General features: G+C 39.8%; 1 protein-coding gene across 1 annotated transcript in view; it reads left to right on the forward strand.

The window, feature by feature from the left end:
• b3glcta (beta 3-glucosyltransferase a) overlaps positions 1 to 15,899 on the forward strand; it is an 81,907-nt gene that overhangs the window by 36,055 nt on the left and 29,953 nt on the right. The window contains exon 4 of the mRNA XM_085243924.1: positions 9,588 to 9,697. Coding sequence (XP_085100050.1) covers positions 9,588 to 9,697 — 110 coding nt within the window. The remainder of the gene's footprint in view (positions 1 to 9,587; positions 9,698 to 15,899) is intronic.

Here is a 15,899-nt window from a genome sequence, read left to right on the forward strand (position 1 = left end):
AAACCTAAATGCCAGAATTTAAATCCAATTATCACTATAGCAGTCGTTAATCCTAGGAAAGCTGTGTTACTGTCCCGTATGCGGCTATATTATATTTATTCAGTGGCTCAGCCTCTCCAGGCCAAGAGGACACGCGAGAAGATAGAATGCATATCAATGTTCACAAGATGTTGACTGAACTCCTTTTTCTAACTAGTATTTCTTATTTTCCTTTTTTTTTTCCCCTCCCTACAAACAGTGCTTTGCTGCTTGCTTGTGACAATGCTCTATTGTGTCTGTGTCTTTCCTTTATTCAAGTGGTAAATGGCTTGCACTTATAGGTCTTCTTAGAAGTTCTCAAACTCCTTTGCGTTGCTGCTTTGTGTCTCGTTCACTTTTTCCACATATTTACAATGGAGGTGCAGTTGTCATGCAAGGTGCTCACCAGCCACCGGGAGCATCCTGTTTAGTATTTTGCCCAAGGACACTTGTGGAGAAGCCAGGGATTAAATCTCTAGCCATGTGATTAGTGGAAAACCCGCTCAAACACCTGAACATAGCTGATGGCTTTATTTCATTTAATTTAAAAAGTAATTTAAAAAGCAGGCAACCATCCTGAGAAATGCAATCAGTCGTGGCATATATTGCCAAATAAGATATGAAAGCAAACATATTCCCAAAAATTCAGCTTTACAGAAATTAGAAAAAAAAATGTTTTAAAGTGATATCAAATCCATCCTCGACTCATTCGGTACTTTAATGGGTAACGAATGGGATTCATAAGCAAAACCTGGAATCTGTTAAGCGTTAATTGCCTGAGCTTCCTGAATTATTGATTCTAAGTGAGGTTTAAGGTTTGCATTCAGCACTCATTAGTCTTTAGCAGAGTTATCCATGGAGTCAGGAACTCCAGAGAACCTCTAATGAGTGTGATTATCACAGGTTGGATGCAGCTTTTTTCAGCCTGTCCTTTTACATGTTGTAATTTCTGTGTGTTTCTGTGTTACTACTTGAAGAGAATGTTTATAAAAGATTGCTTGTTTCCTTTCTTGGCTTTCCCATCTTGCTTCTACTTCATGCACAGTCTTTCCTTTCCAGTCTTTTGTTGTTGTTGTTGTTTTTCAATGCAAGTGACTCCCTATCATTGTCTGCTGGCTTTCTTCCTCATTCCGCTCCCTTTCTGTTGTTCCCCACTTTGGCATTTTCCTCCCTGTGTTTTATTGAGCGATATTTATGATGCTGACCTTTTCAGCAGTAAGCTAAAAGTTAAATACACCATGCTCTCTATTGATCTTGTGCAGGCTAATTAAAAGTATGTATTAATAGAGGAAGATGGGTGATAGAAAATCATTTTTACTTACAGCAGGGGCCTTTGCCACACTAGATTATCATCTTTCAAGAAGGTAAATAATTTTTATTCCTAAAACTCAACCGAAAAAAAAAAAAAAAAAAGAGGGTGTATTCATTTTGAATAATAAATCCTGGACCTGGTTGGTATTGGTGGTCATGGTTAGTGTGGACAGAAAACTGCAACACAGTTTGCTCGATTGAATTTTGTCTCTTGCGTTTTGGACATGAGGAAGGGAAAGATGGAGGGGATTTTTTGGGAGATAGATGATTCTGGGCCATCTTGTCTCGGGGAGTCCAATGATGTGAGTCACTGGAGTGTAGCAGGTTTTACAGCAGCACAATCAGCTGCTGGATGGGGGGTTTGGCCTGCTGAGTATGGAAATGAGCTATTGACATCCTCTGTCATCTCTCACTATGTGCTGGCAATGAAGGGCTCTGAATCTGTCATGGCAGTGGTATTGTTCCCACAACAGCCTAATGGCCCCCTCCACAGAAGCCCATCCCTCTAGATCTTAGCCGACTTTTGTCATTGAAATTGCACTATGGATCTGATTTCCATCTTCTCCCAAACATACAAGCATATTTCTATATGTTTGCTGCCCCTTGCCTCGAACGTGTGTTTATTTGACTGCGGAGATGGAAATACTCGGGGCTGAGATGAAATGTTTCTGTGACAGTTCCACTGACTACACACACCTGCTCTGTGACACTGATGGAAATGACAGAGCTGCAGGAGAGCCTAGAGGTCAGTGGGCTCTCAGCTCCGCTGCCACTTGGCAACATCTGCAATCCTGCTCTAAGGAAGTGTCACTATTGATTTGTGTCAGTGAGGCGACAACACAGCACGGCCAGGCCACTAGAAGAACACAATCTATATACAGCCGTGTATCTCTCTCTCGCTGTATGCCCTCCTTTCCGTGTGCATACCTAGAAATACAAACACTTCAGCCTTGATTCTTTAATCAGCCTGATCATACCGTCTTATGCGCAGAGATGCTGAAGCTGTGAGTACACACGAGACTCGAAGCCTCCCTGTGGAGTTTTCCACAGATCAGATGGTGATGGCCTTTAAAGAGTGGTTTCATGAATTGAGAAAAGCATCAGATCAGAGAGAGAGGAGGAGGCAGAATTCTCCAGTGTTTCATTTCATCCAATATATTTCAAGGCTGATACAGTCCTTTTTTTTTTTTTCTATGGAGTTGCCTCTGTGGAATGCTGAACGAGGGGAGATAAACGAATACTGCTTTCTAGTTCCATCGACCTGGCAAAATAAAATCATCTGCACCGAGGGGACTAGGGCATTGGCTTCATCTCCTCAGGAACCTTCAATCTCTTTCATTCAAGGCATATTATTTTCAGCCAAGAGGGATCCTTTGATAATTTAATTTAACTGCAGAAAAAAGCACTGTGTTGTGTGTTTTGCACCAGGGTGCAACGTCACATCTTGGGCCTGTTATTAAATAGATGAATTGATTGCATACTTTCACCTCTGGCAATTCTGCTATTAGTACAGCTACTACTGCTAAGATTAATAGCACTTTTTCTGTGACAGCTGTGAAAGCAGCACATCCAAACAACCATTAAATGCAACTTGTCAAACTTGCGTAGTTACTCTGAAAGCTATGACCATGACCAAAAACACCCAAGAAAACATCTGACATCCTATCTAAATACACTAGAAACTGTTAAAGAAAAAGCAGGCTTGGTACTTAATTTAAATAGTGCAAAACTGCATTACATGTGAAGGAAAGGAAAGAGGAAAACTGGGCTACTTGGATGCTTTTTTAACTTTGCAGGATGCTGTGAAGAGTAAGAAAATCATGCCGAGCTTTTTTTTTTTTTTTCTTTTTGTCCTTGAAACAGTCAGACATTCCCGCTGTAATAGGGCCTAAAAATACCTCCCATTTGTCAGATAGCACAACAACTAACAACCATCTCCAGCACTTCGACTCTCTTGGCACAATTACCCAGCAACAATATAGCAATCAATTAGAAATCGTACATGTGAGCGATCACACCAGCAACCTCAACCTAGCCGCAAACCTCCAAACACAAACCACACACAGTGCGTTTACAAAACACGTAACTTTTTCTCAAGTTAAATCTATATAGATCTAAGCCTAGAGGCATCCCTGTATAATCTTGCCTCCACAGTGAAAAGTGCTAGCGCCGAAGGCATTGTTTTAAATCTCGGTCCTATAATTACGTAAAGGTAGATGTATCGATTGTATCGAGAGTGTATACAAAGGTGATTTTTACCTGAAAGGAGAAGGACAGAGAAAAAAAGAGACGAAGGAAGAGGGGTACTATAACAGGATTTTTCCTCTTCCCCTTTTCTCTCCATTGTTTGATGATTAATCGAAACCCATTAGTGTGGACTCGAGAGCAGTGAATTCTGTTTTAATTAGTTTCTTTTTTTACCCCTCATTCTCCTTTGCTTTGACGTAGGGTACGTGTTATCTACACAATGAGGGATTGGCAAACTGCTTATCTGATTTTGCTGTTAGTCTCCTGCAGCTGGTATTATTGCTGTACTGTGCAGTATCAAGAGACTGGTACCTCACTTGGGGCTTTAAAATGCACTGCTTTATGTGAAACCATATGCGCACGCACGTACACGCACATTCATTTAGCGAACTCAGCAGAAGGACATTTAGAGGTGGTGTAGGGGTATTCACTATGTAAGCTCAGCTCAGTGGAGGTTAGATCTGTTGGGAGATGGACATGCTGAGATTTAGCAAGTAATCTCCCCCATTACTAGGGCTCCAGGATGAATGGGATCTTTGTTATGAGCTGAGCAAAGCAGCGACACACCCACCGACACTTAATTAAAAAGATTTGACACAGATACTGTACTCTGACATAGTGTCTGTCCCTGACCCCGATGCTAATATCCAAACTCAGTATGGGAATAGGTTCAAGTAGTGTAATTGAGGTGGAGGCAATCCATCTAATCCTGCCAATGTCAGCACTCGCCATTCCCCTTTTTTCCTCGCACAACTGTTCCGAAGGGAAGACTGTAGACCTGTCAGTGGTGACTGCTACTTATTTGTTTTGAAAGACTAAAAAAAAATACACTTTCTCACAAATCTGGGAAAGCATTGTTGGAGAATTCCTGCTGGTAATTAGAATTCAAGACGCAGTGTATTCTCTATGACTGTATTCTGTTTAAATAAGTAACTAATGGACACAGATAAAGCACGTTAGAATTATTTGGCACAGACTGTGTTGTTTGTTTGAGCTCATAATAAGTAAACGTGTACACAAGAACCCTGCACGTCCAAAGTTTCTGAGGTGCCGGCCATAACTCTTACACCTCCCCAGTTTCTCCTTCTTACTTCACCTACCTCTGAGCTTTAAATCCTTGAGAAGATTTTCAGTTGTAACAGTCATTCCAGCCAGGTGCTGCAGACTCTATTTGATGTGATGGACAGCTTACAGGATTTAGGAGTTGTCAGCTGTAATTGTACAGAGCTGGATAAAATGACAGTTTTTTTTTAGTTGTTTTTTTATTCCCTGCCTCTGGTCCTTTGGTCTCAGTTTGATTGTAGTGGTCGTGAGAGCCACAGGGTTTATATGGACTTTTTTGTGTAGCCAATGTCATTCTACACTGAGCTGTGTCACTATTACTAGCCTGTAAATAGATTTCAAATGAAGAGGAACGGCAGCTAGCTGGGTCGACGACAAAGGTAGAATCTAAAGATGTTGTCAGCATCAGAGGCGGAGGCAGACATTTGACACACCCGGGGCTTAGCCCTAAAGGATAGTATGCATGTGGGATTTGGGGAAGGGGGGGTTGAAATGACTGAAAGATTAATAGGCTCTGTTTTGAGTTTTGTTCAAAAAAGAATGACTTCATATAGGGAAAAATATATATATCACATATGCAGGACACCTTAAACTAGCTTTTTAATTAAGCAGCAAGGCAGAACAAAGTTGGGGCTTTATCAAGACATGCGGACTAACACCCAATTCAACCAGACCCAGAACTGATCCAGAATTAAAACAGGACTACAACAGTTCAAAATCAGGACTACTTAGAACTTAACCAAGACAGAATCAGAACTAGATGATAGTAGCACTAAAAATCATCATAGACCTGCACTACACTTGTTTTTTAATTCTACCAAAGTCCACTATTTAGATTGAGAAAAGTTTATATAATTATTTAGCCTTGTTGTGCAAACAAGCCTGCAGAACTTAATAAATGTAGAATTTGAAAAATAACAAACCTAAAAAGAAACACTAGGTACGAGATACATGAGGACCTATGATACGGTGATACTTTTGGTAAACAACCATTTGACTAACATGTGTGTCTCACCTGCTCTTGTTCCACCTCTGTTCTGTCCTCATTCTCCCTCTCCCTCTCTGCTCCTCTCTCTCTGTTCCTCTCTCTCTCTCTCTGTTCCTCTCTCTCTCTCTCTGTTCCTCTCTCTCTCCCTCTCTGTTCCTCTCTCTCTGTTCCTCTCTCTCTCTCTCTCTGTTCCTCTCTCTCTCTCTCTCTGTTCCTCCCTCTCTCTCTCTCTCTGTTCCTCTCTCTCTCCCTCTCTGTTCCTCTCTCTCTGTTCCTCTCTCTCTCTCTCTCTGTTCCTCTCTCTCTCTCTCTCTGTTCCTCCCTCTCTCTCTCTCTCTGTTCCTCTCTCTCTCCCTCTCTGTTCCTCTCTCTCTGTTCCTCTCTCTCTCTCTCTCTGTTCCTCTCTCTCTCTCTCTCTGTTCCTCTCTCTCTCTCTCTCTGTTCCTCTCTCTCTCTCCCTCTCTGTTCCTCTCTCTCTCTCCCTCTCTGTTCCTCTCTCTCTCTCCCTCTCTGTTCCTCTCTCTCTGTTCCTCTCTCTCTCTCTCTCTGTTCCTCTCTCTCCCTCTCTGTTCCTCTCTCTCTCCCTCTCTGTTCCTCTCTCTCTCTCTGTTCCTCTCTCTCTCTCTGTTCCTCTCTCTCTCTCTCTCTTTTCCTCTCTCTCTCTCTTTTCCTCTCTCCCTCTCTGTTCCTCTCTCTCTCTCTCTCTCTCTCTCTCTCTCTCTGTTCCTCTCTCTCTCTCTCTCTCTCTCTCTCTCTCTCTCTCTCTCTCTTTTCCTCTCTCTCTCCCTCTCTGTTCCTCTCTCTCTCTCTCTCTCTCTCTCTCTCTTTTCCTCTCTCTCTCTCTGTTCCTCTCTCTCTCTCTCTCTCTCTCTGTTCCTCTCTCTCTCTCTCTCTGTTCCTCTCTCTCTGTTCCTCTCTCTCTCTCTGCTCCTCTCTCTCTCTCTCTCTCTCTCTCTCTCTGTTCCTCTCTCTCCCTCTCTCTCTCTCTCTGTTCCTCTCTCTCCCTCTCTCTCCCTCTCTGCTCCTCTCTCTCTCCCTCTCTGTTCCTCTCTCTCCCTCTCTGTTCCTCTCTCTCTCTCTGTTCCTCTCTCTCTCTCTCTCTGTTCCTCTCTCTCTCTCTGCTCCTCTCTCTCTGTTCCTCTCTCTCTCTCTCTCTGTTCCTCTCTCTCTCTCTCTGCTCCTCTCTCTCTGTTCCTCTCTCTCTCTCTCTCTGTTCCTCTCTCTCCCTCTCTGTTCCTCTCTCTCCCTCTCTGTTCCTCTCTCTCTCTCTGTTCCTCTCTCTCTCTCTGTTCCTCTCTCTCTCTCTGTTCCTCTCTCTCTCTCTGCTCCTCTCTCTCTGTTCCTCTCTCTCCCTCTCTGTTCCTCTCTCTCCCTCTCTGTTCCTCTCTCTCTCTCCCTCTCTGTTCCTCTCTCTCCCTCTCTGTTCCTCTCTCTCTCTCCCTCTCTGTTCCTCTCTCTCTGTTCCTCTCTCTCTCTGTTCCTCTCTCGCTCTCTGTTCCTCTCTCTCTCTGTTCCTCTCTCTCTCTCTCTGTTCCTCTCTCTCCCTCTCTGTTCCTCTCTCTCTCTGTTCCTCTCTCTCTGTTCCTCTCTCTCTCTCTGTTCCTCTCTCTCTCTCTGTTCCTCTCTCTCTCTCTCTCTGCTCCTCTCTCTCTGTTCCTCTCTCTCTCTCCCTCTCTGTTCCTCTCTCTCTGTTCCTCTCTCTCTCTGTTCCTCTCTCGCTCTCTGTTCCTCTCTCTCTCTGTTCCTCTCTCTCTCTCTGTTCCTCTCTCTCTCTCTCTGTTCCTCTCTCTCCCTCTCTGTTCCTCTCTCTCTGTTCCTCTCTCTCTCTGTTCCTCTCTCGCTCTCTGTTCCTCTCTCTCTCTGTTCCTCTCTCTCTCTCTGTTCCTCTCTCTCTCTCTCTGTTCCTCTCTCTCCCTCTCTGTTCCTCTCTCTCTGTTCCTCTCTCTCTGTTCCTCTCTCTCTCTCTGTTCCTCTCTCTCTCTCTGTTCCTCTCTCTCTCTCTCTCTGCTCCTCTCTCTCTGCTCCTCTCTCTCTGTTCCTCTCTCTCCCTCTTTGTGCTGACAATCAAACCAAACACCAACATCATCAAATAATAGTTGAAACCAGATATTTACACACTCTTCAGATAAAAACACAAACACTTTTTAATTGTAACATCAAATCAGACTAAATGTTTATTTTTTTTAGGTTGATAAATATAAAAAAACATATTTGTTAACTTTAAGAGTAAAGAGAGAAACTATCTGTATTTCTTAATTGTAAATGGCACCAAATTGTATTCAAAATTGAGCCACACTTATGGAGCTCCACAATTCTTTTCCTGGTGTTTTGGTTGATATCTCTTGATTTTCCCATTTCAAAGAAACAGGCTCTGTGTTTTGCCTTATATGCATCCACAGGTGTGTCACCAATTTACTCACATGGACTCAGTGATAGATTTGCTGAAGGTGAAGGTGACATAGATTAAAATAAAATAAAAAATCTGCAGAGCCATATTAGTATCTGCAGTAAAGATCTTTTCATACATTGTACCATAGGCACAGTTGCCTCCATTTTTATAATTTTTTTAATTAATATTTTGTACATTTGTACATTTAAAGGACTCTTCTATTTTTGGAGTGTATTTTTATGTATCTGTATTATATTATACATATACTTTAAAAGTGAATCTCTGTCCAAAAAATGTATTCAGTTTACTTTTTACTCACTATGAGCATCATTCATTATTCTCCCCCAGTAATTAAGGTTAGGATATGTATTTTTTTTTTTTTTTTTTTTTATTCCAATCCATTCTTCTTTGGCAGCATTTAAATAACCTTTATCAGATTTGATGGTTTTGTTACAGACTTTTCAAAAAAGTGTTTTGCTTTTCTTTCACAAATGTGGGGATAAATTTATTTATTTTTTTTAGAATTGAATATTGATTTATTGATTAGCATTCAAATATCTCAGTGAAAACAGAATAAAGATTACCACAGGGCAAGAAACCACGAGACAAGGCTAATCAAAAGGTACTGGCTGAAACATATGCTCATTAAATTGTGTTAAAATGTACAAAACAGTGATCTCCTGTTTTGTGACGAGGACCCAGGCACAGAGAGACTTGATGAATTTAAGAATCTTGTGATTTGATAAAGAAATTTGCAGACTTTCACAGAGATGGTAAAATTATGATGACTGATAACGGAGATGCAGACAACAGACAACGAGAACAGGGAGGAACAGGGGTTTAAATGCACCAAGGAGACAGTCAGAGAAAACTCAGGACAACTGGAGACATTTAGGGATGCAGGGACTGACAGAGACGAGGTCTCTGTGACAAGTAAAGTTTATCTTGCCTGGCTGGGCAGCTCTCCTGGTGCTCAGCACCCCCAAAGCTCTGATCCTAGAATCGCCCCTGGTTTAAACTGTGAATATACTGCTGTGTATTGAAATTCCTCTTGTTTTGCATAGAAATATACTGAACAACATACAAAGCATAATATATAAGTTAACATCTACCAGAGTTCCACTGGTCAGCATTCTATTCTATAGCTTCTATTAGCAGATTTCAAACGGACATTGTTGAGCTAGTCACTTTCTCCTAACCTTGGCCTTAACATTGTTGGAACAATACTTATTTCTACTGATTTTGCAGTTGTGTAAGCCAGCTAGAAATGAACAGCTGGGCTGTGTCAACCTTTGGGTGTTACAGCACCTCAGAGAAAGACTTCTGACTGCTAATCTTTTATTAACTAAAACAGTCTGGGATGTGACATTTACATACTCTCTCCCCAAGCCAATTAAGCTCTTGATGTCCTGGTTATTATCACCAGGCCAGTAATGGATATTAGCAAAAGTCACCTCTGTTATTCAGGCTGTGGCTCTTATCTTGCCTTGCTTGCAGAAGGTCATCGATTGCCATGATCCTTTTTCACAGTATGTGAGCTGTCACACATTTTTGTCCTTTGTGTTCCTCCAGACCTGCGGGAGATAGTGTTCGTCATCCAGAGTCAAAGCAACACTTTCCATGTGAGGCAGGCAGAAAGACGGAGAGAGGATTTGCTCAAGCAGGCACGCGGTTTTACGAAGGTAAGACTCAATGTGCACGCCTTTTTCCTATGGTGGTACATTTTAGTATAAATATGTGTTGATCATGACATCAGCTTTCAGCATCAGTCTCATCTGAATATGAGTTCTTTCTGTTTATGTTGCTGCAGGGTGTCATAACATTCAGTTAAACTCATTTTTCATTTAAAATCTACACACTAAGGGGTTTAAACATAAACACTTTGCTAATTGTTTACTAGTTGCAACGTTACTCATTGCTCATCAGATCAAATATTAAATATTAGTATTATATAATTCATGGTAGTTTCAGATTAACCTGTAAAGTACTTTTTAGTCAAAAGTATGAAGTAAGTGTAGTTTGAAATAGCTTCTCATGTGCTTTTAATATTTTATTTGTTATGGAAATCCAGTGAGTTGTCTAACTTTGATTTTCACATGTATCACTGTGACCACTTACATACTTAATAATCATCATCAAAAGTTTGTTTGTTTGTTTGTTTGTTTTCAGCATTTTAAGGGATTTGTAAACTCCCAGTAAGAACATCAGCATTATGTCAGCCTGGCTTTTTTTCTTCAAGTCTATTCAGAGTAGATTTAATGTAGTACAATGCATGATATAATCTATTCAGTTAAATAGTCAGTGCAGTGTTGCTAACGACAATATTACATTCAATTAAAGGAATCTAATCACTCGCTGCATTTATTCTATTAAAAGACTTTTTTTCTTCCTCAGTATTCTTGGATTGGTCACTGAGTTGGAAACAATATTGTCTCAGTCTCCTGCTCAATGCTGTGTATCTTGTATCCAGAGTATTGACTAGCTGTGCCGAATTTAGAGCAAGTCATTTTTTCTGATTCGTGTTGCCACAGTAATATAAATAAATAAATAAATTAATAAACAATACAAGCTAAATGTAACAAAACATTTAAGAAGAAATTTATACATAGAGGGAAACCTTACAGCACAAGACAATTAAAACACAAAAATTTAATTCTAAATGAAAACAGCAAAAGTGGATAAGTGGAAGAAAATGGATGGGTGAACGGATGGACAGATGAATAGATGATATAAAATTAGCTCAAAGTGGAAGCAGCGAGAAAGCCCACTTCTAAAAACATGTCTTTAAGAGACATTTAAGAAGACCGGGAGTGTGTCAATTTGATCTCCTTAGGGAAGTTGTCTCAGAGAGTGGGTGTCCTATCAGAAAAGCCTGGTCACCCTTCGTCCTCAGCTGAGAGAGGCGTTTTTAAAAATAAATTATAGACAAGTTGTAGTTTAGTTTGTTGTAGTTTCTTGACCCAAACATGTGTATAAGGAGTTTTAGAAATTGAACTGATATTGGTGAGTCTCCTGAGTTCCATAAAGAATGAGGAGACAATAGAGATGACATGCCTGTTCAAGCCAAGGAGCTTTGTCGCAAGTGACAAAATATTTGCCAAAATTCATGGACAAACACCCATGATGTGTTGTCGTATATGCTTGCGCTCCATCAGGACCACTAGATAAAGATTCACGTAAAGATTACATCAGTCATATTTATTAAAGGAGGTTCTGTGCCATCCAGTATTTGATCATGGATAAAATATGTTGAGTTGATGAATGTCATTGGGGTTTAAAGAGATGTGCAGCTGCATGTCATCTGCACCGAAATGGAAATTCACACTATATCTACAGATGGCATACCTCAAGGGTGACATGTACAGAGAACAAAAAAAGGTCCAAGGACAGACCCCTGAGGTACTCCATGGGTCATTTTTATAGAGGATGACCATGAATTGCCAGGTTTTACACTAAAAGACCTATCCTGTAATAAGAATAAAATCACTTTAAAAGTGGACCAGAAAGATAAAGATAAAGACACTAGAGTGTGTTCCTGAGAGAATATATATATATATATATATATTATTATTATTATTATTATTTTTTTTTTTTGTCATAATGGCCAGTCAAGCTTTGGCTAGTTGATGATACCTACTCTGTCCCATAACTGTAAATGTCTTTTATTGTTTGTTTCTGTTTGTTTGTTGTTCGTCTTCAATTTAAAAAATGAAAATAAAAAGTCTTATAAAAAAAAAAGAAAAAAAAAAAGAAAAAAAAAAAAGTGGACCAGAAATGCTAAATAATAATACATTTCAAAGACATTTATTGAAATGCCTTTAACATTGTTAAAGGCATTTCAATAAATATTTTCCAGCATCACTGGCAATCATCACTCTAAGGAGTGCAGTGTCTGTGCTGTGGTTTACTCTAAAACCCAACTGAAGTGTTTCAAAAAAGTCTGTTCCCATTTTAAAAAAGCAATCAGTTTTTCAGCAACAACTTTAAACCCTTCCCTTGAAAATTACTGGAGCCTGTATTGTCTTCTTTTTTTGTCTCATCTTTGTGTGAAAACAACCCCAAAGGCGCACACTACACCACAAGAATTACAAAGTCCAAAAATAAGAAATTAGAGTTAATGTCTAATTAAATTTTTATAGGTCAGATTTTTTTTTATTTTTTTTTTTGCATGCTTTAATAGCTGGTACACTTTAAAAATATGTTTGCTGTAATAAACAGTGGCCTCAGTTTATGCAAGATGACAAGACTTGTCACGATGAGATTTAGTTACACTAATCCACATCACGTTTTATGAGACGAGACAGACTTGCCACATCATGTTCTGTTTGCATTTGAGATCTCAGAGATGACTGGCATTTTAGCATCTGTTGAATGCAATTACACAAACTAATTTCAGAGCCGGCAGCTTCTTAAAGACACATCAGTAAAGGCTTAACAGCTTTTTAAAGAGTTATAAGATTTGTGATAAACCAGAATTTTGATTGAAATGCACAAAAAAAAGCTCACGGGGAATGAATGCTGCTGTTACACAAAGGCTGCATATTCAACACGTTAACACGTTAAAATTTAATGTGGGTCTGTATGAAACATGACTTAACCCAAAATTAAAATCTAGTAGAATTTATAAAGCGTGAAATATCAGATGGAAAAAATGCAAATGCAAAAAGGGGGAGAGAGGACAATGGGAACAACAATTTTCCCTCTTATACTTGCATTTCTTTTTCATTAAAACCTTTTATTTCATTGTTCACCTTTACCGTGTTCAGTTTTTAATTCCATGACTTAATAAAATGTAGTCTTTTGCTTGTGCATTTAATTTTAATTTTAATCAGCAAAATAATTCTCATTTAATAAGTCCACTAAATGAATCAAGGACATCTGTATCTGTAATAGCACAGCTTTTTAAATTCCTTTTTAATTGAACGCTAAAATTGACAAAGAAAAATTACTTCACTGCGACAAATCTCTTATTTTTAATGGAAAAAAACATTTTCTTATCTGAAGCTGCTATAGTTTAGGTTTGGATAAATCCAGGCACAATCATCTTTGAGTAGTTGGTTAATGATAGGGAGTGATAGTGGCAGTGATGAAAGCAACTACCGATAACTACTGTTAGAGCAAGGAGAGGAAGGAGCAGTGGTTTGCTCCATAATAAAAACTTGGCGCTGTGTTGACCCATCCATCCACCAGGATCTCAGAGCACAAAAAGTGAGCTAAACTTTTGCTCCTGACATGAATGAGAATTTACATTCTTTCACTCTTTTGTTTTTCTGTTCATCTCTATAAACGGACAGACTTAAACATAGCTTAATAAGGTATCTACAGTAGTCATCCAAGTAAGGCCTCAGTCACACACCCCTAGAGTCTGACCAGTGCCTATGGCAGTAAGTGTATATCCTGACTGACTGGCAGCGAGTGAAGGTTGGAATTTTACTCACTGGGGAAATTGTTTGCAAAGAGCTGCACCAGAAATCTCTTTTGTCACTAGCGGATTGCTGCGGTCCCCTGTAGTTTGTTAGGAAGACGCTGACTTGTCTGCAAACACTCACCATTTTAATTCACTGAGTGCCACATAAACACACTTTGACTGGCCTTCAGAGTAACAGTTGTGTCATACCACTACAGCCAACACAATTCAGATTGCAAGTTTTACTTTGAAGGTGAACATTCTCTAATTCCAGTTTGCATCACACATTTGACAGTAGTGCTTGCAAGTGTTTGTATAAAAGATGCCAACTTAACTGCAAACTACTGGTGACTGTAGCACCAGTAGTTTGTATTAGAGATGGCACGATACCACTTTTTTATGTCCGATACCGATATCATAAATTTGGATATCTGCCGATACCGATATGAATCCGATATAGTGTTTTTTAATCAACAAAACTGTTTTTTTTAAAAATATCTTGCTGCATTTTGTATAAGTTCATACTCAAGTTTAAAACAACAACTACACTAAAGCTATTCTGTTATACCTGTATGCAAAAAAAATATTTCATAGTTCAGCAATACTGATCTATCTAATAAACTTAAACCTACACCATCCTCCCTATTCTGGTATTTTAAAGAGTACTTGGCGTAAATATTAAGCAACCTAACTAATAGGGTTCCAACTCCCAGCATCAACAAAAATAAATAAATAAAAAATAGGGAACCACCCCTCACGCTCCACCTCATGACGCTTAATCGACGTAATCAACCTTAATTTGATGCAGTGTGAAAAAAAAATGCACAGAAATCAATTATTTTTCAAGAAATATTAAATAGATTCAACATCTTTCTTCAACAAAATTGCAGACTGCACAGATGGTACCTTCCCAAAGGAAACAGTACTATAGCTTACTAGGGTATTTAAATTAGACTTAATAGTTACTATATATAGTAATTGACTTCTATTCATTTTACATCAAATTAAAACTTTGGGTGTCAGATAATTATTTATTAAAAGTGTAGCAAGTACATAAGCTAAAATAATTTATGTTGGTTATGAGTAGTTGGGCTAATTCAGAAGATATCAGATTCGGCTCTAGGAGGTGAGTGAAGTACAATAAACATACAACCACAGATATTGTGATTACAGTTATTATTTATAGTGAAAATAAAGTGCAATTACCAAATACCAATATTTACAAATCTGCAGACAGGAAAAGATAAAACATAATTCAAGCTTGTAAAGTATCCGCTGCACAGTGGTGCAGCAACCTCCTCCAACCCCCGGCAGACAATGTCCATAAAGTTGCTATTTCATAATTGATATAAGTCCAACGCGTATGACAGTCTGTAACAGGTTGAAATTGGAAGTGTGATGATCAGAACTGAGATTCCAAGACTGAGATCTCGAAAGTAAGATTTGGGGGACTGAAAACCAGGGGGGGGAGAGTGTAGGCCGCAGCAGCCTCCTACCAGACCGCAGGAAGTTGTAGCTGGGGTTCTGGCTCGTTGGGCCTAGCTCGCCATCCAAGGTAGTGGTGTCGCTGTGGTCTCTCCAGGGCACCACTAGCCTGCACTATAATCACAGGACCACTATTAGCAAAATTCATCTAAATTTCCCAAGCTAGCTTTAGTTCCAGTGTACACAATAAAGTTCATGAGAAAATACCAATATACAACAAATACATATCCAACCATTGTAATAAATTAAAATAAATAACAATCTCAAATAACAAAACTACAGCCACGTAAAGTGAGAGTAGTAGTAATGTAGTAGGCCTCAGCCTTAGCTATCCCATCAGCTGATAGCACTGGCATACTGATACAGGTTACAAATACAAACAGACATTCAGGCTCAACTCACCATTCACTACGTGCGATGTCACATACGAGCCCCCACGCATCTACCCGCGGCGGTATCAAAATACTGTTGAACGCAATCCACAATTAATTCAAAAACAAGTCAAGATAGTAAACAGCAAAAAGCGCTCGCCCCACGTACCTGTTGCTTCCATCCGCTAACGCCTCTCCCCCGCGTCTTTTCGAGACGACAACCCGGAAGGCATATATCGGTGCCTCGCGAATGTGATTGGTCACAACAGGCACGTGCAGACTCGCGGCGTGGCGTGCGTCACGACGCGTCACGATGCCTTCATGGACACGCTCCGGTTGGAATTTGAAATTCCGATTTAGTTATAGGTGCAGTTCTTTTTATTTTTATGTGGGTTACATCAGCTTGACATTTTAAATGAGAATAAGAAAGAAAAGTATGTCTTTGTGCCCCCCTTTTCGCTGTTAATGCCCTATCGGCCCCCCTGGCTAAACTTTGCTAGATCCGCCCCTGCACAGTGACCGGCGTCAGCTCCTGGTGTACAAAATGAATATTAAATAAATTCTAACAACAGCTTATCAAGCTTAAACGTGCTGCTGTTGTTCAGCCGCTGGTTTCCTCTT

The sequence above is a fragment of the Mchenga conophoros genome, linkage group LG14, assembly GCF_057382185.1.
Source record: "Mchenga conophoros isolate Kocher_MC1m ecotype Shallow Benthic linkage group LG14, M_conophoros_male_GT1.1, whole genome shotgun sequence".
NCBI classification, from domain to species: domain Eukaryota; kingdom Metazoa; phylum Chordata; class Actinopteri; order Cichliformes; family Cichlidae; genus Mchenga; species Mchenga conophoros.